The sequence below is a fragment of the Miniopterus schreibersii genome, assembly GCF_964146895.1.
Source record: "Miniopterus schreibersii genome assembly, chromosome: 21".
Classification (NCBI taxonomy): Eukaryota; Metazoa; Chordata; class Mammalia; order Chiroptera; family Miniopteridae; genus Miniopterus; species Miniopterus schreibersii.
Window position 1 is genome coordinate 9,970,187 of NC_138123.1, and position 23,849 is coordinate 9,994,035.

Genomic DNA, 23,849 nt, shown 5'->3' on the forward strand with positions numbered 1-23,849 from the left:
ACTTTCTCCTGAGTAGTGGGTTGCTATCCACAACAAAACAAGAACACACTTTTCAGATGTTAAAAATCCAAGGCTATTTTCAAAACTCGAAAGGACTAAATTTAAGAAATTGAGATGAGCTACTTGATAAAAAGAATGAAGCCACAGAAGAGAAGTTAAAATTGGTTGTTTAAACACTGTTCCTGTAGAACAGGGTCTTCTACAAGTTGGACAAGGTACTCATCTGCTAAAATAAAACGCATATTTTTCCAAAGATGTAGACAAAATTAAGCTAATAGATTAAAATTTTTCCAGTGAATGGTTTCCTGCCATAACTTTTTTTAACCCTTGGGTATATCTTAGTACAGTGTGGACTGTAATGTGGCATAGTTATGTATTTCATGGTCATATATCATCAAATAAGGGAAATTTCTCGTTTTCCTAATGAGAATATTCAAAAGAAAAAGGCTTTGGCTAAAGTTGAGGACAATTTTTAAGAATAGCCTTATGTCTGTATTTTTAAATCACATAAAACTATAGGAATGTAGAAAACAGTGCTTCCCATTCTTTCATTGTATAAAATAATTGTGTTCAAATATTCTCACGTATCAACGTCTTCAACACCATGAGGGTCACATATTTTAATAATATATCATAGTTTTAAAGAGAATGTTAATACCCTAAAACACTGGAAATCTTGTCCCAAGTAACAAAGTCTCATTATGTAATATTTGGAAAATTTTTAAAATTCCCCCCACTTCTTCTGTAACTGGTATTTCCCAGTGGAACAGCTTAATGACTTAATTTTTAAAATAATTTTTGAAGGATGTGCTCATAACGATATCTGACACCTGGTGTTTTAAGGCCAGATCCCTAGGAGTAAGTGAAACTTGAAAATTTTGCTCTCTTTTTAGTCTTAATTATCATTAAGATAAAGGATGGTATCAGAGATCACGTTACTAATATATAGATGAGTTTCCATGATGCCACTTGTAAGTAAACATTTCCTGAATAAATTGAGCATAGAATGACTTAGATTAACACTCATTGTCTATGTAAAGAAATGGGGAATTAGCCTATAAGTATTATGATTTTTAATAAGCGAGAATTTAAACTTCTGGTTTTTTATTTTTAAAAATTCAGGTACAGTTGACATGACTATAGTAAATCATATTGTATTATATATTTTGTAACTTACATCATGAGTCATTTTGTACCTTAGTTTGTCATTTTTCTTAATCAGCAAATTAAAAACAGTCACTTAGGTCTGTACCACTTGAAAGGCGGTAGTGTTGAAGATAAAATCTGGGGCAAGGGCAACCTCAGCATCTCATAGCCATACCAGCGCTCTCAGGCAAATTCATGAACTAAACAAGGAATCTTGAGTTCTTTTGCAGTCCCACACCCAGGAACCTATCTCAAGTTTTCCCTAATCTTAAAAAGTCTCAGTCTAAAGGTGGTACCCCAGACTAGCCTTGGGGAACAGCTTTCAAGCACTCCAGGGGATCCCTGGAAGCACCAGAAAACCCTCACAGTGTGCGAAAATAATTTGTGTTTCATTGAAAACATAGAAGTGGCTTTCAGTTCTTAAAAGATGCTCTGTTTGCCATTGAAAATGTCAGAATGCAGTGAATCTTCAGCTGTTGAGTTTCTTGGGGGTAAAGCAAAGTTACAAGACTTCTATTTTTCATTAAGTATACTTAGTTATGAAATACACACTTGCATATATGCCAGCAAATATGTACCGGCATATGTTCATGACAAAAAAGGAAGTTTTTTAGTATCTCACAGCTACAGGAAGCAATGCAGAGTGATCAGGAAGCCCTAGACTAGGGTCAGGTGAGCAGACTATTACTGTCTTTGGGTTCTGCCCCTCCAATCCTCAAGTTCCTTAACTATGGCATAGGAAGCCGGATTAATGGAATTGAAGAGTATATTCCCCAAAGCTCTTGACAATTCTAAAAAAAGTCTGCATTTTTATTATTTTAATGAGTAGAAATATAGGTTAAATACTCTTTTACATGTGTACCACTCTATGCATGGGAAGCCTCCCCTCCCCCAACCCCCAAGTAGTCATGGTAATTATAGCTTTCTACCCTTGAAGTCGTGGGTGCTGTGAATTGGTAAAGAATCTAATTTAGTACATGGTTATAAAAGCCTTTTCTTTACAGGGTTAGGTAATGGTGGGAAATGTGACCTCTACTGTTTAGCGGAAGATCTTTTTAATATACAGAGGCATTGTTCTTTGGGGCTAATAATGAAAGCATTCATTATATGCAGCACTTGGTTCTAATCTGTATAGAATCAGTTGTTTGATAATGTAATCTGACCCTGATTGCAATTCATGGGGTAAAGAGGTGGCTGTGGTTGCTGTCAGGACCCTAAGTATAGCATTTCTTCTGCATTTTCAAAATGAGCTTCATTTTTATCAGTGCTGCTGGAGCCTGAGTCATTGAATTCCTCCAGGATTTACTGTTGGGTAATCACTGATGAGATACTTCCTTCTACGTTTTTTTGTGATTAGCTATCAATATAATTTAATCCAGATGCTTTCTTCTTTGTAGTCACGTTGTTGGAACTGAAAATGTCTTTTGCACTCTGATGAATTACCCAGTTATTTGCTTGAAGGCCATTATTACCTAAGTTTAGAATTACTGGCTAGATACCAAGGTTTCCTTTGATATTTATTTTTTATTCATTGATTTTTTAAATATATATATTTTTTTATTTTAGAGGAAGGAAGGAGAGAGAGAAACATCAATGACAGAGAACATCAGTCAGCTGCCTCCTGCACGCCCCCTGCTGGTGCTTGGGCCTACAACCCAAGCAGGTGCCCCGACGGGGAATCGAACCACTGTCCTCTTGGTGCATAGGTCGACGCCCAACCACTGAACCACACCGCCTGGGCTCTGGTATTTCAAATAGAAAATTTTTTTATTTGTGAACATAGCTTAACATTTAACTCTTAGGGGACTCTAATAATTCTGCTATAATTACCTGCCTCAAATAGGACAATTTCAAAATGATAATTCTTCCTTAGCCCCGTTTACATACAAATCTTTTCACTGTAGTACGAGGAGAAATGAGGGTCCCTGAAGAAGCCCTAAAGGTAAAATCTTTTTACTTATTTCTTCTGTAAATACCGTTTACTAGGCTTGGTTTCACTCACGGCTATTTCACTGAAATGTTTTGTAGCATGAGAAGTTTACCATTCAGCTTCAGTTGTCCCAGAAATCTTCCGAACCGGAATTATCTAAACCTGCATGTGCCAAAAGTGCAGATTCAAAGGCGGCAGAGCCTGCTCCGGAGGTTCAGCACAAAGCTACAGAGGCGCTGAAGTCAGAGGAAAAAGCCCTGGGTGGGTAACCTCATCAGAAATACCACGTTTATACTCGATTGCGAAGAAATGGCAGGCTTTGTTCTCAGAAACTTGGCCATGTCCTTATAAAAATAATAATAACAATAAAGACAATTTCACAGTGGTGGGTTTTAATGCAGCCAGTGGTTTCATTATATGGCAGTTGTATGTAGGTGTGTTTCATATGTTTAAATATGTAAGGGAAGTAAATGTAATTTACCTTATGGTATTTTTTTAATCCCTGTTTGTTTGCTTTTTCTGAAATGAATTCATAGGAAATAACCGCTGATGCTACATCATCATAATCATCGTATTTATTATATTCGTGAAACCTTATATAAATAATCCCATCATACAAAAATAGTTTTTTAAATTGAGAAATATTACCAACTTTGTTCACGTGTAAATCTATTAGTATTATTAACAGCTAGTTTAAATTTAGTTACTAGGCAGTGCCCTACAGCTTAAAATGTTTTTTTAAATGGTCACTCATACCAAAATTTACTTTAATCTTTTATATTTAGACTTAATGAGTCACCTCTATATATTAAAGAACTGATTATAGTGTAGTAAAAAGTTACTGGGCTCTGGCAGTTTCCATTACTTAGGTACTAGCAAGTGCAAAAGCTCATTTATTTAGTCATGTCTAACATTGAATAAGTTCTTACACAAATACTAAGTTATTTAACTAAAGTACTTTTCAGCTATATAAACTCTACTTTGTTTTTCATTTAATAAATCGACCAGGCAATTCTAGCCTTCAGCAAAGGCGTGTTCTTTTCTGTTTCACATGCTCTAGAGAGACTTTCCCCCCCCTTTCCAGATACTTCTGCCATGCCCCGCGGTACTCCATTGTATGGGCAGCCTTCGTGGTGGGGGGACGATGAGGTTGACGAAAAAAGAGCTTTGAAGTCGAATGGCAAACCAGAGGGGAAAAATCACGAAACTGGAACATCAGGTAAAGCAGATCTCAGCTTCGGAGACTTGGGGAGGTTGGGGGATATCATTATCAAGCAGGAAAATGTTTACCCTAAAAAGAGATATCTGCTTCTCTTTAATTTGATAAAAATAGTTGATGAATGTTTCAATAACGTTGGCATTTTAATTTTAATTCATTTATTCTGAATGATCCATAAATTATTAATTCCAGTATCTTTGTAAATCATTCTAAAATATTTTTTCAGCTTATGTATGAGATTGTTATCACTTGGGAAAAGATTAATAACGTAATCGGACATCTTAAGTAAATATTCACTATCTATCAAAATAGTAGATACAGATTGATTTGGGTGTGTTTTCATTAGGTTCACAAGCATATAATTACATTTCTAAATGAACAATTTCTACTGTGTTTAGAAACGTGATATGAAATGAAAATCTTGTTAAAACCTCTCCGTATCCAATTTGCTGGGATAGCGTAGCAACAAGATTAGCTTAGTTCAGCAGCAAGAATGAAGAAATAGTTCTGGGTCACATTCTCGGGTCAGTAGTGAGGGAACATTTTCTTTCTGTTGCCAGAGGGGTGTAGCTGTGAACTAAGTGTCCATAAGCCAGAAAAATCAAGATTTTCAGGAAATAGTGATATACGTTGTCCGTCCCTTAAGGACTCACAAAGACATCAGCAGGGAAGGCTGGAACAGGCATGGTCCGGGCTAACAGCAGATAAGCATCCAGGCCTGAAGGCACTAAATGCAGGCCCCTGGGAGCAGGATGGGAACAGCTCTGGCTCGGAGTCAAGGGGCGATTCCATCAGAACACGTCTCAGTTTTCTACCTTTGACCCCAATTCTACACGAGAAATACGACTTTTGTGTTTCTCTGCAAAATAAGAACACAGGTTCTTTAAATATGCTCTAATTTTTCCAGCACACATACCTCCGAAAGCTGGCTTTATTGACATGCTTTTGTGGTACCTCAAACTAAAGTTAGGAACTTTGCAAATCAGTTCCCATCACAGCTTCCTTGTCTCTAAGACCAACACAGGTTTCTTCATGCCCAAGCTCAGCAGCTCAGTATTACTGGGTGCACCCGCAGATACAGATAGCAAACGCTTCCTGAGGCTAAGCAGGAAAGACATGCACTGGCTGAAGTCACTGAGTCGCTTCTGGATTGTTCAGTGCAGCATCTCAACACACCCTCAGCTCGCTGGATTCTCCCCATCTCTCTGTCCACAGTGGCTGCCTTCTGGGCAGTTTCCCCTCCTACTCATGGGCTGCCTGCCAGCAGCAATCTGGAGTGCGTGCTCCTTGGATCACAGCCAGCAGAAAGTCGAAAAGATTGCTTCCAGAAGACCCCCAGTAGTTGGAAGAGGAACTGTTCCAAATGTTTTCAACATATCTCATCTCATTGGCCTCTCACAGGTTCAGGAGTAGGTCACCTGCTTGTTTCTGGACCAGTCCCTGGCAAGGGTTAGGAGACTGCCCTTAAGCCTGTCTTGTCCACCCTGGAGCTGAGTGGGAGTGAGTTTTGCCCTAGGGCCCATGAGCTGTGTCAGGGAAGAGTGGATACTCGGGGTTGTGGAGTCCTTTGAGGAGGGAGGTACAGGAAATGGCCATTGGGAGGCAGGCGGGAGTGTCTGCTGCATTTGAAATCCTCATAGCTTCCCTTCCCCTCATCTGTCCATCCCCTACTTCTGCTGCCTTTTTTTTTCAGTAAGTCATAATGAACTTCCTACTTCTAGTTTCAACTCCCCCGCAGTTCATTTTGCTTAATAAATCTAAGCTGTTCTTTATTTTCATTTAAGAAAAAGAAAACAACTACAGTGGCTGCCTTTTGCCTGCCAAATAGATTTTATGTCAAAGTTCTGATTTTGTCCCACTTTCCTTAAGAGCTTTATGTTCCACTACCGATTGTTTTTAGTTCTGCCAGTGCCTTCCCACATACATTATACTATAACTCCTGCCTGATATATATGTGTGTGTGATGTACATACATATACATATATACATAGCATATAATTAATATACATATATACACACATACATCAGGTGATAAAGTATTCTAAGTATATCTGTATATATGTATGGCTAATACATAACACCGTTTCATTCAGCATTGAGCGTATGCCTTCTCATCTAAACTTGAGTTCCTTATTTCATGGATCACATCATCACGGTGCACTAGAGCCACCTAGTAGAGAGAAGAGGGAAAAATATACTGATTATTGGGTGGTTAATTTAAAAGAAAACAGCAGAATGTAACTACTGCCAAATTCTGAAAATAATTGTGATAGTGATTTTATCTTGCCATTTAAAATCTATTCCTTTCCCCTCACACAAAAGAACCTTTTGAAATCTGAAAGCTGTAACTTCTAGAATATGGTGAAGTGTATGGTAATTTTTGTCCTGGAGACGGACCATGATTTATTAATAAAAGCTAACACTTGAGGGGTGCTTACTTATCCAGATACTCTTCTAAGTACCCTGCGTGTGTTTAATCATTTAATTCTCAGCAATACCTAAAGGTAGTCATTGCAAATTGTCCCCACTTTATAGATAAGGAAATAGGTGCAGTGATGTGAATTTCCTTACTGAGGTCACCCAGCTAGCAAATAGTGTGGCTAGGGTTTGAACCCAGGCAGCTTGACTCCACAGTCCAGCTCTTAACCACAAGCAGTTAACATTTCAGCAGCCATTACACACACACACACCCACTCACTCCAAAAAGATATACTCCATAGAGTACAGAGATTTAAGCCAGCACTCCAAAAATAAATTGGCATGCAAAACTGGCCCCTCATACCTCAGCATAATAAAATAAATTGCAAAAACTGTGAGGCATCCCACAGTAATTTTATCTATGTGAATGAAACTGAATTCTTAAACCATAATCAGCTTGTGCGGCCCCTCTGCAGGTGTCATTTCTGCCAGATGACAAAAGCTGTCTCATAATCTTGGGGTTATTTTTGAGGAAGAAGGAATTAAGTGATTTATATCTTATGTTAAATCGCTTAAAGCCCTTAGTCAAATTCAGCTGATTAAGAGGCTTATGAGAGTCTCACTTGCTTTCTTATATTAGTGTAAGGATATTGTTTCAGATTTATCATTTGCAGTTTTTTTTTAATATAAGATGAGGGAAACAGTTTACTGACCTGAAATAATTTATAATGTCAGCAGAAATTATAGGACCAATTTGAAAATATATACTAGATATTATTTCATCATTTTGAAATTAAGGTGTTTTTGTAAAAAAAATTTTTTTCAAATGAAATGCAAACGATTATTTCTTCTCTAAGCATATACTCTTTTGGTAAAACAAAAGGCATTTGCTTCTTGGTTACCAATTTTTAGAATGTAAAATCTTAGTACTTAATCACGACAGGTGAACATTTTTTTTTTGGATTATGTGTATTACAGGTTTCCCTGAAAGGTCACATAATCATAAAAATACCTTAAGTTAAGGGTATTATCACCAATTGTTGTGATTTAGGTAAACATAATTAATTCTAACATAATCAGTTATTAAATGTTTTAAATATCTAGACTTTAATGACTATTAGTCTAAATAAAATATTAGTATAAAGTATTATATTTAGTATATTATTTGGTTTCATTTAGTATAAACAAAATGGGTTTTGAAGAGAAGTGAATGGTAAATTCATAAATTCCAGTATATGTGCTGTCAGTGTGCTAAGAGAGGAAAGCTGTTTTATTTCTCTGTATTAATTCAGAAGCCCCCCGATAATTTTTCTAGTAGGCCTACACTTCCCAAGTGTAGTAGGCCCGCACTCGATATGTTCTTATCTTCAGAGAAATGAATTTTGCCCCATAATGAATTTTCCAGATGCCAACTTAACTTTTACAGCCGACAATTTTTTTACAAAGTTGAACAATTTCCTATATTTCTATTAAGCGAATTACCCGTATCGCTGCCCCTTCAAGCAGAGAAGGCTGAATATAATTAAAATTATATTTTAATCTATAATATCATTACGAATATTGAATGACTATTGAATGAATACTGAACTGTGATACCTTACAGTGATATCTTTGAAGGGCTTACGGGAGCCTTGCACACTGAGTGGCTCTGGGCTAGTCTTGGAGCCATGTCTCTGCTCTTGACCATGTTTAGTTTTCTCTCTACAACTTGACTCTTAATCCTTGGTAATTCATGTGACCTTAGTCACTAAAGGCTCTCAAGAGGGACTCCTTGTTAGTAAAGTTCATAACTATGAGAGAATAGGCATTGTCACATCTGTCTTGGGTTTTTTAGAGTTAGATTTTTGGTTTTAGTTTTCTGTTTCCCTAATTCTTAGCCTTTTGGAGATTTGAGGGAGAGCAAGAGAGAAACATTGATTTGTGTGCCTACTTGTGCCAGGCTTTGTGCTGGGGTAACTTCCATCAACTCAGTACTTATCTCACTAACTGTTCACAGCAGTCTTATGGATAGATATTTCTATTTTCTCATTTTATGGTGAGGAAAATGAGAATTAAATGCTGATAGAGACAGGATTTATCTGATTTAAAACCTTATCCCTGCTTTTTACTAAACCAGGCTGCCTGGTTATAACCATTGGATCCTAACATGCTGTCTTCTGACTCTATCGTGCTACTTGATGTTGTTAAATAACTGATTTCTGGAAAAAGTAGGTGTTAACCTGTACAAGGCTCATGTTCCTAGTCCTTGGAGTAAAGGCTGTTTTGAAGTAGGACTAAGGGAATGATAAAACAGTGGTGTGCGTGCACTTATTCATCTCTGCTGCTAGAATGTGAAAACATGTTGAAAGTGTGTTAGTATTAACTGGGAACTTTTCACTCACAAGGGAAGGAAATATTTCTTTGAATGCTGAGTGGTGAGTGGATGATAGGTCATACATCCCTGAACCAGCTTTTGTGTGTTTTACTTTGTAATTCAGCTACATCATTTTAGATGGGTATCCATGTGGTGCTGGTAGAAAACTGTCACTCTTGTCCCTAGCGTTACTGTTACCTGAAGGGTGAGCAAAGCAGAGTGAATGAATGAGTGAGTGAAAGGGATGGGTGGATGGATGGGTATATATGTTGGTGGCATGGTTTATAAACCAATTGTACTATATGGAATTGAGTATAGTACATTGTACATAGTAAATCAATCAGTGTATTAAAAAATAACATTTATTAATGAGTTTATTAATATATGGGGAGTGGTAAGTGCATTCTACTCTCACGGAAATTTTAAGTGACAGGCCTTCAGAGTAAATATTCAAGTCCAAGTAGACATTTTTATTATTAAGAAAAAGATAAATTAACTTTTTAATAAAGAAAAATTTTAACTGTGACTTTAAATTACTAGGATTCTTGTTTAACCTCTTCCAAATAGCATGTGAAATATTTGCTTTGCTATAAAATACTTGCTTTGAATTTTTCTTGATATAACTTTTTTCATTTTCAGTGGTGAAAAAACTAAGTAGATTTTGAAAAGGATCATTTTTACAATGAAAACTGTTGTTGTTAGATATCATTTATCTTGTGTAGTTTTTTTTGCTTTTTTTTTTTTGAGATGGAGCTTGATATCTTCTATACCCTACCCCACACGTTTGATTACAGGAACGTTGCTGTCCCAATCACTGTAACCTGAAAGCAGACAGTGTTAGGATTGTTTCACATTTAGGGTATTGCCAAGAAGTCAATTATAGCACCTGAAGAATCCCATCAAGATTTAATATTCAAAAAGATGTTTCAAAAAACTAAACACTTTGCTTAATTAGAAATGACTGGAAGCAACTTGGTATCCCTGTATTGCCCTTTCTTCCTAATAAGTTATCTGCAAATGGTTTTTCTACCAATGTATTTTCAAAAAGGATGTTTTTTGAGCGTTAGGGAAATATTGTTCATTCGGACTCACTCTTGACCATCTTGACAATAGACATGGTCATTTGCTTCCTGAAAAACAGGGCAGTTTAATCTTTAATATATATATTTTTTGCATTTGCACTTCTAATAACACATACTTAAAACATTTAGGTGAGCATTTTCATTTCTATACCTTTACACACTGTGTCTATGTATAAATGTGTTTATTTTTATACCTTTACATTCATTTCTGGGGCAACAGAAAAATGGTAGCTTCCCAGAGTTGTTTGCTTCATCTGCCAACTCTTGTTGTTGAGCTGAGATGTATAATTCAGCTTTTCTCCAAGGATTTTTGACACTTGTGCATATTCTGCTGTATAGAAATGTACATGAATTTTCTTCTGCAATGAATGGCTGGCAACTGAACTTCTATTTTTATCTTATTTTTTTCACACTGCTGCTTGGATTGCAATGCTGCAAGCAAACCACATGCTTTGTCTTTAACATTCTTTTCTTTATAAAACGTGTCTTCTTGCAAGGATCACACGTCAGTATATTATTTTGGTCATTCTGAAAGTAATGGTTCTGAATGTGATGGGGAAGAATGGTAAGTGGAATCATTACTTCTAGAACATCGCTTACATGCTGACTTCATGTTTATTTCCCCCCTTGAGCACCTGTTCCTCTTTGGAGCTCTACTTGTGTTCATAGATATTTCAGATATTCCATTCTCCTTGCTTGATAAGGAAATTCATCTTCTTTTCTGTGATTCAGGATATATAATATATACATTGAACACATATCTCCATCGCCATTTGATTTCAGTTCTTTCGCACCTCGATGATTTCTAGATCCAAGTTGGAAAAAATGACCCTAGCCATTCAAGGTCCATCTCTTAACTGCTTTGCTGTCCTTTGCCATGGCTGCTGCTTCTCTTGCATCTCCTGTTGGTAACTGAATGCCATGTTTATACTCAAGATGATTTCTTCTCTGTGACATTTGCCATTGTTTTCCATCCAAACTGTGATCTGACTTCTGGTTCTCTTGAAGTAATACCAGTGGCCGTTACTCTGCTCCCTCAAATGCTAGAAGCTCCCCAATATTTTGAATTTTCTCTTATTTTTCTCATTAGGGTGCAGCTTAGATGCCAAGCAAGTTGAGGAACAATCTGCAGCTGCAAACGAAGAAGTACTTTTTCCTTTCTGTAGGGAACCAAGTTATTTTGAAATCCCTACAAAAGAATTTCAGCAACCGTCACAAATAACAGAGAGCACTATTCATGAAATCCCAACAAAAGACACACCACCTACAACAGGTGCAGGGCATGCTTCATTTACCATTGAATTTGATGACAGTACCCCAGGGAAGGTAACTATTAGAGACCATGTGACAAAATTTACTTCTGAGCAGCGCCACAAGTCAAAGAAGTCTTCTCCTGGAACTCAAGACCTGCCAGGGATTCAAACTGGAATGATGGCCCCAGAAAACAAAGTCGCCGACTGGCTAGCTCAGAACAACCCTCCTCAGATGGTCTGGGAGAGAACAGAAGAGGACTCCAAAAGTATTAAAAGTGATGTTCCAGTTTACTTGAAAAGGTTGAAAGGTAAAGTGAATTGATCATTTCAGAACTTCCTATCTTGTGATAAAGAAAATTCAGTCTTCACTGTTACCAAACTACTATTAGACAAACAATGTGGTAGAAAACTGCTCTTTCAAAGGTTTATATTTGATTTTAAAGCTCAAAAGCAAGCCCATGTGCAGCTCATTCAAAATAGTCTGTCTTCATTTTCTTGCCAAAACCAGATTGGTTTTGTAAATTTAGATTTATGCCATTAACTATGTCTCTTTTTTCCTATGGAAATAAAAGATTTATTCAGTTCACCAGTGGAATTCCCTAGAAGACAATTCTTATCATTTTCTTGACTTAAGGAAAAGATATATTCAATAATATTCTTCTCTAATGGGATGCTTCCAGTAAAATGTCAGCATCTAGAATTTGAAAGAAATTTTAAGCCACTTAATAATGGATCAAAAGTTCTACTTAGATAATATAGTCACATTGTTGACAGTGTTTCAAACTTCTCAATGGTTACTCACGAAACAAAAAATTTTGGTTTAGAGATAACTTGCTAGGAATCAATTGAATTACATATTTTTTCAATCGTCAGACTTTTTTATAAATCACAGTTGAATTATTTTTTGTGAAGTAGTTTTTATATTGGCCAAAAATTGCAAAATCTTTATACCTGTACATTGAGGTATTAGCTAATCAATTTGTTCCATTGGTAATTAGAATAAGCAACGAGTGACCTGAAAATCAGTGACAAGACTGACCCTGACTTAACTTGTACTTTATGCCCTGGGAACCAAGTAATGAAGAAATACTATTTCTGATTTGCTTCTAAGGTATTTCTGGATAGTGAGATGGTGAGATTACCTAAATCTTTGTTGGGCCTATTGCTATATTTAATTATAATCATAAGCAATTACCTGGCATATGTACTTTGACGTGTGATTGTTATCTTTTACTTCTACTGGCTGATATTAAGTATATAGTTGAGACCTATATATGTATATATACAAACAGGTTAAAGCTTACAAATAAAAGGTACCCATTTGTAAACTGTTTTTATGAATTGGATAAATAATACTGATATCCTAGTATAATGTAAAAGGTAGCATAAACCTTGAAAATTTAGAAGTACAGCAACGTTGTCTTTTAAAAACCACTTTTAATAAATGTATAAAAAGTGAGCTAAACGATCCTTTTAAAAGCTACCATTTTAAAAGTACCCATTTTTAGTCATTACCGCTATTTTCTGTATTTGCTATTATTTTTAAAAGGAGGCACTAATGCCCACATTCACCGTATAGCTATACATTAATGATTATATATTTGAAAATCTTACCAGAAATTATACAATCAAATTACTATCCCTGAAAATTGATTTCTAGGTAGACACATATTTTGGTATGTTACCATTGCTTAGAACCCTTCCTTTGGATATGCCCGCATACCGTTTTACAAGACATCTGAAAAAACCTTTGTGAATATAAGTCAGTTTGGTCCCAGATAGATCCATTTTATTACTCCAGATATATTTACAAATCACATTTGATTTTACCCAAAGTCAGAGCTGCCACTGTTAGATAAAGATTTCCCACATTTTAGGATATCCAAAGTATCTATCTAGACTCGAAATAAATGTAATTATAGCACATAGTAACAGTTTTACAATCACTAGACGTTCAGCCACTGTTCAGATCAATCAGAAACTTGAAAGTAGGCAGAACAACACAAAAACAAAAGGCTTTGCTCCTGCAAGAGGAAAGCGCAGGCGCTTTCGGACAGTGAAGCAAATAATGTTCACAAAGCCCATATCCTCGCACCCTTCAGGGGAGTGGCAGCTGCTTTGGGGGCTTCTGACTTGGTGCAGCTAAACTACCCTAAAAGGTGCTTCGAGGACGTCAGCTTAGGTAGGCATGGTTCACAATAGGCAACAGAAAGAAAGAAACGGGGAGGAGAGCTTCCTAGGGGGTTTTTTGTTGAGTGAAAACAGCAGTTGCAGTTCTGATCAGGTGTCTCACCTTGCGTGACACTGAGAAATGCAGGAAGAAATAATACATTTTCCCAAAAAGGAATGGCTAACTTACAAATTAAAGTAGAATTTTTTAAGTGTTTCTATTGATTTTTAGAGAGAGGAAGGCAGAGGGATAGAGAGAGAGAAACATCGATGAGAAACATCATCGATCAGCTGCCTCCTGCACGCCCCTTACTGGGGATGGAGCCTGCAGCCTGGCATGTGCCCTGACTGGCAATCTAACCAGTGACCTCTTGGTTCATGGGCCGATGCTCAACCTCTGATCCACATCGACCAGGCTAAACTTAAAGAGAAGGTACTGAAAGAACCTGACACCACTTACAAGTGCCAAATTTTACATGTTGGTACAAGAACTAAATTCTGTAAAAATGGTGTTTTCATGTTGTGTGTGTGCGATATTGGTTATTTGCACTTATTATGGAGGAAATATTGGAGTTTAGTTATATCCAGCTTTTACAAACTGATTTCTTTTCAGTATGTCCAATGCAACAATGAAATAGGTTGTAAAAGGTCCTGTTTTTAATTACTTTTGTATTTGAAATAGTGGTGTGTTTTTTTGGTTTTGCATTCTATCTGCTCTCCCTAAGTCCTAGCCTAATTACCTGTTAATTAAACAGATATGTGGTTTTTTTCCTTTTCAGATTGCATTTTGAATAGTTACTAATTTGCAGAAAATTTCAGATTTGTTGTTGTATCTGAGGTTTATATTGCCCACCATCCCTGTGCTGGGAGTGCTCCCTCTTGTGAACCCCCTTTGCTTCCCTTGCCTGTTTTCCAAAGCATTGCCCTTGGGTGTGTGCTCCATCTTCCTTTCTTCCGAGTCTTCTCACCCCTTTCCTATACCACAGTTTTACAGCTAACTCTCTTGTAACCTCTCAATTTATTAGAACAAGACCATGAATATTAAAACTCAACTTTTTCCTGGGACATGTGCATTGTCACCCCTCCCAGCCTCCAAGTCTTTCAGTTCTGATCTTCATCTTCTTCGATGCCACATTATTCAGCAAGTGTTCAGATTAAAATGTATAGCTTAATATTAAAAATTAATAAATTTAAAAATGTTTAAATCAGACTTAGGCCCAGCATCCCTAGAATGAATGCAACTGGTTGACAAGGTTCATTTATAGCTTTCTTGTGAAGAAGCCCTCATTTAAGCCTCATTTATGATTCAATCTTGAACACACTTAGAATAACTCTTGATTTTCTAATAGTTTTATGCTATAACAATAGAATAATTATTTGACTATTGTAATGTTCTTATTTAGATACTGAGCATTCTAAATCAGTGAACAATCCAGTATTTTCATACAAGTTTTACATTGAATCCCTAATACAACTATGAAGGGTAGCAAAAAACCTCTTAGAAAGCTGATACTTCAAAATTCAAATATATTCTAACTTGACTCTAACATTTCGTGGTGCAAATTGATTTTTATATGCTTATATTTAGCACCATGTCATTTTCCCAGGAGATGTTTGCTCAGACTTATATAGGATTTTATAGATAAGTCTTTTAGCGTGCTTTATTAACTCTTTGAAGCTACAAGAGTTTAGAGCGCAAATGCAGATTTTCAGACATTCTGGTAGCCAGAAAGATGTTTGTAAACAATTGTACAGTAACTATAAAACTGTAGTGTATATCATCGAAGGATAAGATTCATCACACTTTCATGGCATTCTCTTTTCCTGTGTAATGATAAGCATTTCAGTGGACTCGTCCCTTTTCTGTCTCTTCCTCTCTAATGGGAGAAACAAATTTTTATTGCTTAAATAAAGTATAAGTTTTAAAGGTAGGAATACAGACTATCATGGACGATACAGCGTTGCTTATCTGTTAAGGCACTGATGCATCATTTTAAAGTTAAAATTTGGAGAAAGACAGTCCTTTTCAGTTGTTTATAAAGGACCTCATTGTTGGTTGATAAAATTTGAATGGAAGCATTGCATTTGAGGGAAGTTTGCAGAGCCTGTTACTGGAAAGAACATATGACTTTGGATTGGAAAGGCGAAGGGGGCAAAACAAATGGCACTTGTGTGTAGCCCTCTTACTTTCTACATGGGAGTGTTTCCTTCTCTATTATGCTGTTTCTTTTTTGTGTCCAGGAAACAAACATGATGATGGTACACAGAGCGATTCCGAAAATGCTGGGGCTCACAGGCGCTGTAGCAAACGTGCGACTCTCGAGGAACACTTACGGCGCCACCATTCAGAGCAGAAAAAGCTGCAGAAGGCCCAGGCCACTGACAAGCATCCAGACCAGACTGTTGTAAGTCAAACCGCTTTTATGATTGCATTCTTTGATGAAGACAACCCCAGAAAAAGAAGGTCCTATTCTTTTACCCAGAGTGCGGGAATCTTATGTGAGGAAGCTGCTTACTCAGCACCACATACAAAACTTGCAAAACCAAAATCTCCAACGGCAGATGCCAAAGTGGTTTCTTTGTCTTTACAGACTAGCTCTGCGCATCACAGAGGGGGGCATGGTGTCCCACATGGGAAATTGTTAAAACAGAAATCAGAGGAGCCTTCGGTGCCAATCCCCTTCCTACAAACTGCCTTGTTAAGAAGTTCAGGGAGTCTTGGGCACAGACCAAGCCAGGACATGGATAAAATGTTAAAAAATCAAGCTCCTTCTGCTACTCCTGGAAAGGATAATGATGATGACCAAAGTGACAAGGGTACTTATACCATTGAGTTAGAGAACCCCAACAGTGAGGAAATGGAAGCAAGACAGATGATTGACAAGGTAAATAAGGGCAATGTGGGCGTGCTCTTAGTTTTCGTGGGGTGGCTTTGGCTGTCGGCAACTGTCGGAGAGTCAGCATGAGATGTCCTCATGCGGTCAGTGGCGTTGGCACTTTAGGATTCGTTAGGGGACTGCGAGACTGGCGATGAAACAAAATGCTTTCTGATTTTATTCTGCTTATGTTCTGAACTTGCCTGCGTTTCACAGATCAAGTCCTGTACACTTCAAGTGTTGGGACGTATTAAAGTCGCATAAATTTAAGACAGGATTTTAAAGCAGCATTCTTTCTTTGGCCACTCTCACTTTGCACTTATTTAAAAACTAACAAACAGACAACAGATTGCTATGACTCTGTTAATATAAACATAAGTGTTAGCTGACAGCAGTCAGTCAATCATAGGTTTCCTGCCTATTTCTTGTTGGGAGCAGGTGAAAATACATGTTTTAAATCAATTTTGTTCTTATGTTCTTAATTTCTGTTCACTTCTGTCTTTGGTGATAGAAGAATGTATGGAAACAAAATCAGCTTGTTCATGATACTTTGAGTTTAGCGAGCCTATGCCCAGTCCTGATGACTGTTTACATTTCAGATCTGTTCCGATGTCATTGGTTAATCTGTATAGTGATTGTTGTATGGTTTAAAAAGTGGTTTTTCTTAATTTTGCTCATGGTGATGGAAAGTTGACTTTATTTTACTCCCTGGAAAACAGCAACCTAAGATTGGCTAAAGCTTGATCTCTTGTTTAAGTTCTTGTTACTCAGCCTGTGAACAGCATTAGCATCACTCGAGAGCTTGTTAGAAATACAGACTCTCAGGCCCATCCTGCACGTCCTGCACGTCCTGCACGTACTGAGCCAGAACGTGCTCTGAGAGCAAGAGCTCCAGGTGGTTCGCAAGTGCATTAACATGAGGGGCACTAGTTTAAATGGTGAGTTTATAGAGTGGTCCTTCAGGGAATAGACAAGATAATCCCTTTGGGATACAGGAAGATTATTAGCTCTTAGGTTCACTTTTAATGTCATAGTTTTTATTTCCAGTTTAGAGCGGGTTCTCTAGGTACACTGGAACAGGTATATAATTTCTAAACATACATTTATTGAGGAGCACATGCTTTGTATTTTTTACTATTGAGATGGAGACCCATTAGTCTAGGAACCAGATGTTATGCAAACAATGTTATGATAGTTGTTAATAAGCGAGGTACAGCAAGTAAGAAACAGATGAATCGAGTGAGCTCTATGATTAGATTAAAGGAAGTTTAAGGACACAATGTTAGTACAGAAAATGACTCGTGGGGATTTTGACTTATTTTCATCATTGGGAATTGATAATGACATTTCTTCCCGATTATTTTAAAGTTCATAATTTTCCCTTTATTGAGAACAAGTACATTGCCATTTAAAATACTGTCAAATGGAAAATAAAAGAATAGGTTTTGAAAAAAAGAGAATGGTAAGAAGTTTTAAAATTCAGATTAATATCAATTTTATGTCTTTGTTTGGTTTATGGATGTTTTATTATAGTGATCCATATTTTCCATGTTAAAAGATACTTTAGTGAGGGATTATATCACAGTATTTAATAACATGCACACTTGCAGGCAGGTGGATCTGGGATTAAATATAAACTCTACATGTACTAGATGTAAGCCCTTGAGTAAACTAACATCTTTAAGCCTCTGTTTCTTTTTGCTCTAAAATCGAAGAACTTTCACTAGGTTATAAAAATAATTCAGTAAAGTATATAAAATCCTTTTCACAATGCCCCTCTTTTTAATAATACGAGGTCTATCAGTGTTAGCTATGTTATTACCCTTACTAGGACTCCCTACATAGGAATCTTTACACGAGCCACTGATAATCCTGGAAAGTTCTTCCAGCACCGAAAGGGTCAAATCTGAGGCCCAAGTGGAGGTTCTAGTGCAAGGGAGCAGCCTGGCCAGAGTAGCAGGGAGCCAGGAAAGAAGTCCTTATTGCAGCTGGACCCTTTAGAAACTGCTGGCTGGAGGGTGACCGCCAAACCCAGTGTCTACTTGCTGTCTGTAATTATCAGAGCATTTTTTTTTTCTTCTCAAAAAGAGTTTCTGTCTTTTTTTTTAATATGTTTTTATTGATTTGGGAGAGTGGGTGAGCAACATCGATTGGCTGCCTCCTGCATGCCCCCTACTGGGGGGCCTGTGTCCTGACCAGGGATCAAACCAATGACCTTTTGGTGCACAGGACGACACCCAACCAACTTAGCCACAGCCGCCAGGGCAAGTCTCAGTGTCAATGACAAATTATAGGGTCACACTATGAACAGAGAAAACCAAGATTTGAAGCAGGATTTATTTAAGGGAGTCCTGGTGCTGTGTGACTGAGTAGGTAATTCCCAGTCATCCTCAGTTTGTGTGAACCAGAAAACAAAGCTGAGACCGCAGTATTAGGGATAAAGAGTCACCCCATTAGCTGGCGAAGATCAAAGAAAAAGCCGAGGTTCTCGTAGCCTTGGTTAAATCTAGAAGGCAAATTCAGGCCAACTGACGTCAGATCCCAGGGCAACAAAGGCAGGGAAGCAGGAACCAGGTGTCTGAAAAGGTGACCTAACCTGTGGGTGTGGAGAAAACAGAGCCCAAGAAGAGCCAGATGGAGGCGCAGGAGCTCCAGGAGCAGTAAGTACGGCCATCATGTCCACTCGCTGAGTGAGGCCTGCCATCCACTGCCTCTCCCTCTGAAGTTGGTGTGGGAAGGACGCTGGGGCCATCGGCTCTGTCCATCTCAATTTAATCGTTGTCTGGTCCTGAAAACTTTTATGTAGTCTCCTTCTGGCGAGAGCTGGTTTGTCCCATTGATTGATTGATTGATTGATTGATTTAGCGATTAACATCAGCTGCATGCCAGGCATTGTGTTAGGAGAGATTTGAATGGACGAGACAGAGCTCTTCCCTTCGAGAAATGAACTCTGCAAGTAAAAGCATGAATTGAAAATAGTATGATGGATGCTTCGAGATATATGAGCTGTTGGAGGAAGGGCACTAGTAGCTTCCAAGAGTATATGCCAAGTTAAACGTGCCTTCCGCCTAAAGAGAAGTCTTTAGCTGTGCGGTTAAGGAAATCTTTCTAGTCACTGTCAAATCAGCTTGTTTTGTTTCAATCATGAGCTTTATCCCTACTTGATAGTTTCCTATTTATTTATTTACCTGTTCACTCCCTCTTCTCTCTCTCTCTCTCTCTCTCTCTCTCTCTCCCTCTCCTCCTCTCTCTCACACACACACACACACACACACGAATATAAACTGCATGACTGCTAGTGCCTGGCATTTATACGTTCTCAGTAAAAATGGAATTGAATTGCCAACTGAGCTCATTTGAAACAGGTGGAATTAATCCCATAACAGGCATGGTTGCATAGGGTTTTCCATATGTTGCCACATGTTCAGAGGCACGGGAGGCTGGGGGACTTGTTCAGAGGCCCAGGGTTACTTTTAGAGAGATGAGATTGGACTAGATTTTGAAGGCTCTTGTGTAGTATAGTAAGGACTCCAGGTTTTTTAATGCTGAAGGCAGTGGGGAGGCATTGGAAACTTTTAAGTAGGGCAGTGGCCATCTGTTGACTGTCAGAGATGTGAAGAATGAATTGAAAATTGGAAAAGCCAGAAGCAGAGAAGGCAATTAGAAAGCTGCTGACACGTTCAACAGTCAGTTGAATATAAACGTCTGAATCTTAGGGGAGAGGTCTGGGCTGAAATACTGATTTGGGAATTATTAGAGAGCAGCTGAATGCAAAATAGTGGATGAGTTCACCTAGAAAGAATGTATAGCGTGAGAGGAGAGAAAGTATGAACTTCTTGGCAACACCAACACTGGTGGACAAAGGAATCAGGATGTACAAAGGAGCCTGAAAAAGATCAAACAGAAGAACAGGAGAAAGCATCTCGGAACCAAAAGCAGAATCAAAAAGGAGCAAGTGAGCAACAGCATCACGTAATACACTGACGTCAAGTATGATGAGCGCAGAAGGCCTTTTCCGTTTCCCCCAAAGCACATTGTATTCCTGCGTCTCAAGAAGATAAGCAGAACGTGCATTAGCATCTTAACTTGGAAGAAGTTGCATACAGTTTAAATGGATCCCTTTAAAGAGACGACCAAGTTGAGATGTCACATCTTTGTTTTCTTTCTGTGCTGGTCGTCGTTAAATGGTAGTGAGAGATCCCTTCCCCTACCCCCAGGTTATGGGATTATAGCATTTTGGTTTATATTTCTGTGCTCTGTTTGTCGGTAGGTAATCTTATTTTATGCATTGTCCTCAAATTTTACCTCTTACAGTATTAACACAGATGCCTGTTATTTATAAAGACCTCTTAAGTTTTACATCTAAGCTTACATGGAGAGGCGCTGTAAGAGAGTGCTGTTGGCTACCTGGATGAAAGGTAATTACCTCCCACAGTAGTAATAGTCTCCGCAGCCCTGCCTTCTTAGACCCGTTACATCTAGAGAAGCCGTCATAGCATCAGTAGAGCCAGTTTCCTCTCCCCCCTTCTACCTGAACAGGCTCTGCTGAGGGAGTGGGAGACTGTTCTCAGAGCTACTTCCCAGCCTCCTGAGCTAAATGAGGAAAAACTTACAGTGAGACAGAAAGCTAAATTTTAAATGAACAAGGGAAAAAAAAGTCATTGTAGAGGGCCCAAGGCTCTGTCCTTTGGGGAACAAAAGTATTTCTGCTTTGCATAAATTTCATACCATAAAGCAATTCTGCCAGGTACTTTTCCCATGCTGAGATTTGATTCCTGTCCGTTGTGGCTGCATTTTCGCCCAGAAAGCCTGTCACTAGCATACTCTCTTCCCTCGTGGAGCCCTGCTGTCTCTCCATGCTGGATCCGTAGCAGCAGCTTGTAGGGCAGACTCCAGGACCAGAGACACAGAATAAAGGAACATCTACCGCAGTGAGTCAGCAGCCCAAGGAAAGTCAGTGCTGGGGTGGGGATGTTCCAAATCCTGAAGTTTACAGTGAGATTTTAGACCAGATCCAAGTTAGAGCCAGGAAAGCCATGATAAACCAGAGTCAGAATCTGGATGGACAGTGCCTGTCAGAACCCAGAGGAAAGCAGCCCCTCCCACGCCCATTCAGACAAAATCAGTTATGTGTGGGACTGAAGGGCCAGGAGCTCAGATAAGAGCCTGAACAGTAAGAGAGGACCTGGTTAACAGGCATCTTTTCAAGTGGGGCTTAATATTTTCTCTGCTTCCTGGCAATCCAGCAATAATCTGAGTGGGCCAAAGCAGATAGTGGTTTGGAAAATGTAAATTCTGGCAGCTTGGTTTTTCTTTCTCTTAATACTAATCTTTTTTCTTGTGCCCTTTTCAGTGAACAATTTAAAATTTTTTTTATCAGGATAATTTACTTTGGGCCACTCTGATTGATGCTCCCCTCCCCTACTTAGCACCTCCATGTCCTTAGTAGGTGTAGATGACTCTTTCCTGCTCTGTTAATTCCCAAAGCTTCACAGGGGAACCCTCACCTTTCCCCAGTCAGAAGCTTAAGGTTTAATAGTTTCACCCCCATTTCCCTTTCTCTATTCCTATGTGAAATCATATTGCGTTTCCTGCTTAAGAGGCCTTCACGGACTGTGCCCTCAGGCTCGCCAGCCCTTCCTTGTGCTTTGTGTGCCTAGCTCCTTCTCATAGTTGCTTTCCAAGGCGTTCTCTAACCACCTGTCTGCAGTACCCCAGCATTTACCTTGCAGGTCTCCATCAGATTGCTGTGTTTTATTTTCTTTATGGAACTCACCACTAGCTGGATCATTTCCTTGTCTGTCCTTTCTAGAAAGATCTTATTTGTCTTGATCACTTCTGTATTTTTTGTACCCAGAACAGTGCCTGGCATATAGTAGGTACTCGGTATTTTTTTCTTTTGACACACAGTATCTTTTGAATGACTGAGAAGGAAATTTTGATTTGATGTACTTTTTCATTGTTGTCAATATATATATGTATGTGGTTAGTTCTGTATTAGCTAATTTATTTTGATGAATTTATAGATTGGTCAGATCCCACCAGGCCTCCACAAACAGGTTTTCCTGTATTCTTATGTGCTGAAACTAGTTTCTGTCTTGATCCTAAAGTAACTTGTTAAATGTATGGTTTAAAACCTTGTATAAGCTTAGCTTCGAATAGTATGGAAGGTGAAAAAGCATATAGGATGTGTCAGAAGAAAGGTGTAAGTTTCAGAAGAATTGCCTTGATTAGTGGAAGACTAGAGATACCATTGAGTTCCTAGCAATGCCTCACTGATGACTTAGCACATAAAAATCTTCTTGGCATGGAACAGGGGCAAGATGGTCATACATGAGCAGCCAGACTTCAGGGATGAAAGGAAGGAATGTGTGACAAGGAAATGAGCCATAAAGAGGAGAGAATTTGGATATTTTCACTATAGAAACATTGGATTAGATTTGAGCATAATTTGAAAATGTGAAAGGAGAGTCTAACAGAAAAAGAATGCTAGACAGTGATGGGAAAGGGAGAGACTGGATATAAGACTCCTAAGGACTAGGAGGAATCAAGGACACAGGGTAGACCTAGGGAGAGGGCAAACACTTGGAGAGCATGTTTTTATCCAGACAGAGGTAAGAAGGGACAACAAAGCCAGATAGTGCCTTTTTTAAAAAATTGAGGTAAAATTCACATAACGTTCACCATTTTAGCCACTTAAGTGTCCAATTCGGTGGCTTTTAGTACATTCACAAAGTTGTGCAATCATCTGCAGTATAGAATTCCAGGACATTTTAACCACCCCAAAAGAAACCTCATACCCATTAAGCAATCACTTCCCACCCGTCCCTCCCTCAGGCCCTGGCAGCCTCTGATCCACTTTCTGTGTCTAAGGATTTGTTTATTGTGGACTTTTCATAGAAGCAGAATCCTACAGTAGAGGCCTTTTGTGCCTGGCTGCTTTCACTCACCATAGTGTTTTCAAGGCTCATCCATGATGTGGCATGTATCAGAACTTCATGCATTTTTGTGACTAATGGACTGTTGTGTGGATATATTTATTCACTCATTTGTCGATCAACACTTGGGTTGTTTCCACCTCTTGACTGTTATGAATAGCATTCTGCTATGAACATCTCTATGCCATGATAACTTATAAAATCTCTCTCCTACCTCCATTCTGAGCTTTTTTCCCCTAACAATTTTGTCTAAATTTTACATTTAAAGGTTGATTACAAATGTTATACAAATCCTGTGTTAAACATTCCGAACCATGTATTCCACTGAATTCTGATTTTTTTTAAGTGATTTTAATATTTCATGGAAAATTACAAATTTAAAAACATTCTCCTCTATTAAATCATTCTAGTTTTGTTTTCTGACATCAGTGGCTAGAATTCTCCATAGTTTTTAAAGTAATTATG

General features: G+C 38.2%; 1 protein-coding gene across 19 annotated transcripts in view; it reads left to right on the forward strand.

Moving 5' to 3' along the window:
- CEP170 (centrosomal protein 170) overlaps nt 1–23,849 on the forward strand; it is an 83,700-nt gene that overhangs the window by 29,126 nt on the left and 30,725 nt on the right. For 7 of the 19 annotated variants that reach the window (XM_081124001.1, XM_081124014.1, XM_081124015.1 and 4 more), the window contains exons 5-9: nt 3,030–3,088; nt 3,175–3,337; nt 4,137–4,295; nt 11,239–11,709; nt 15,812–16,455. In XM_081124001.1, coding sequence (XP_080980127.1) covers nt 3,030–3,088; nt 3,175–3,337; nt 4,137–4,295; nt 11,239–11,709; nt 15,812–16,455 — 1,496 coding nt within the window. The remainder of the gene's footprint in view (nt 1–3,029; nt 3,089–3,174; nt 3,338–4,136; nt 4,296–11,238; nt 11,710–15,811; nt 16,456–23,849) is intronic. The other 12 variants (XM_081124006.1, XM_081124005.1, XM_081124010.1 and 9 more) reach the window with 5 other exon arrangements.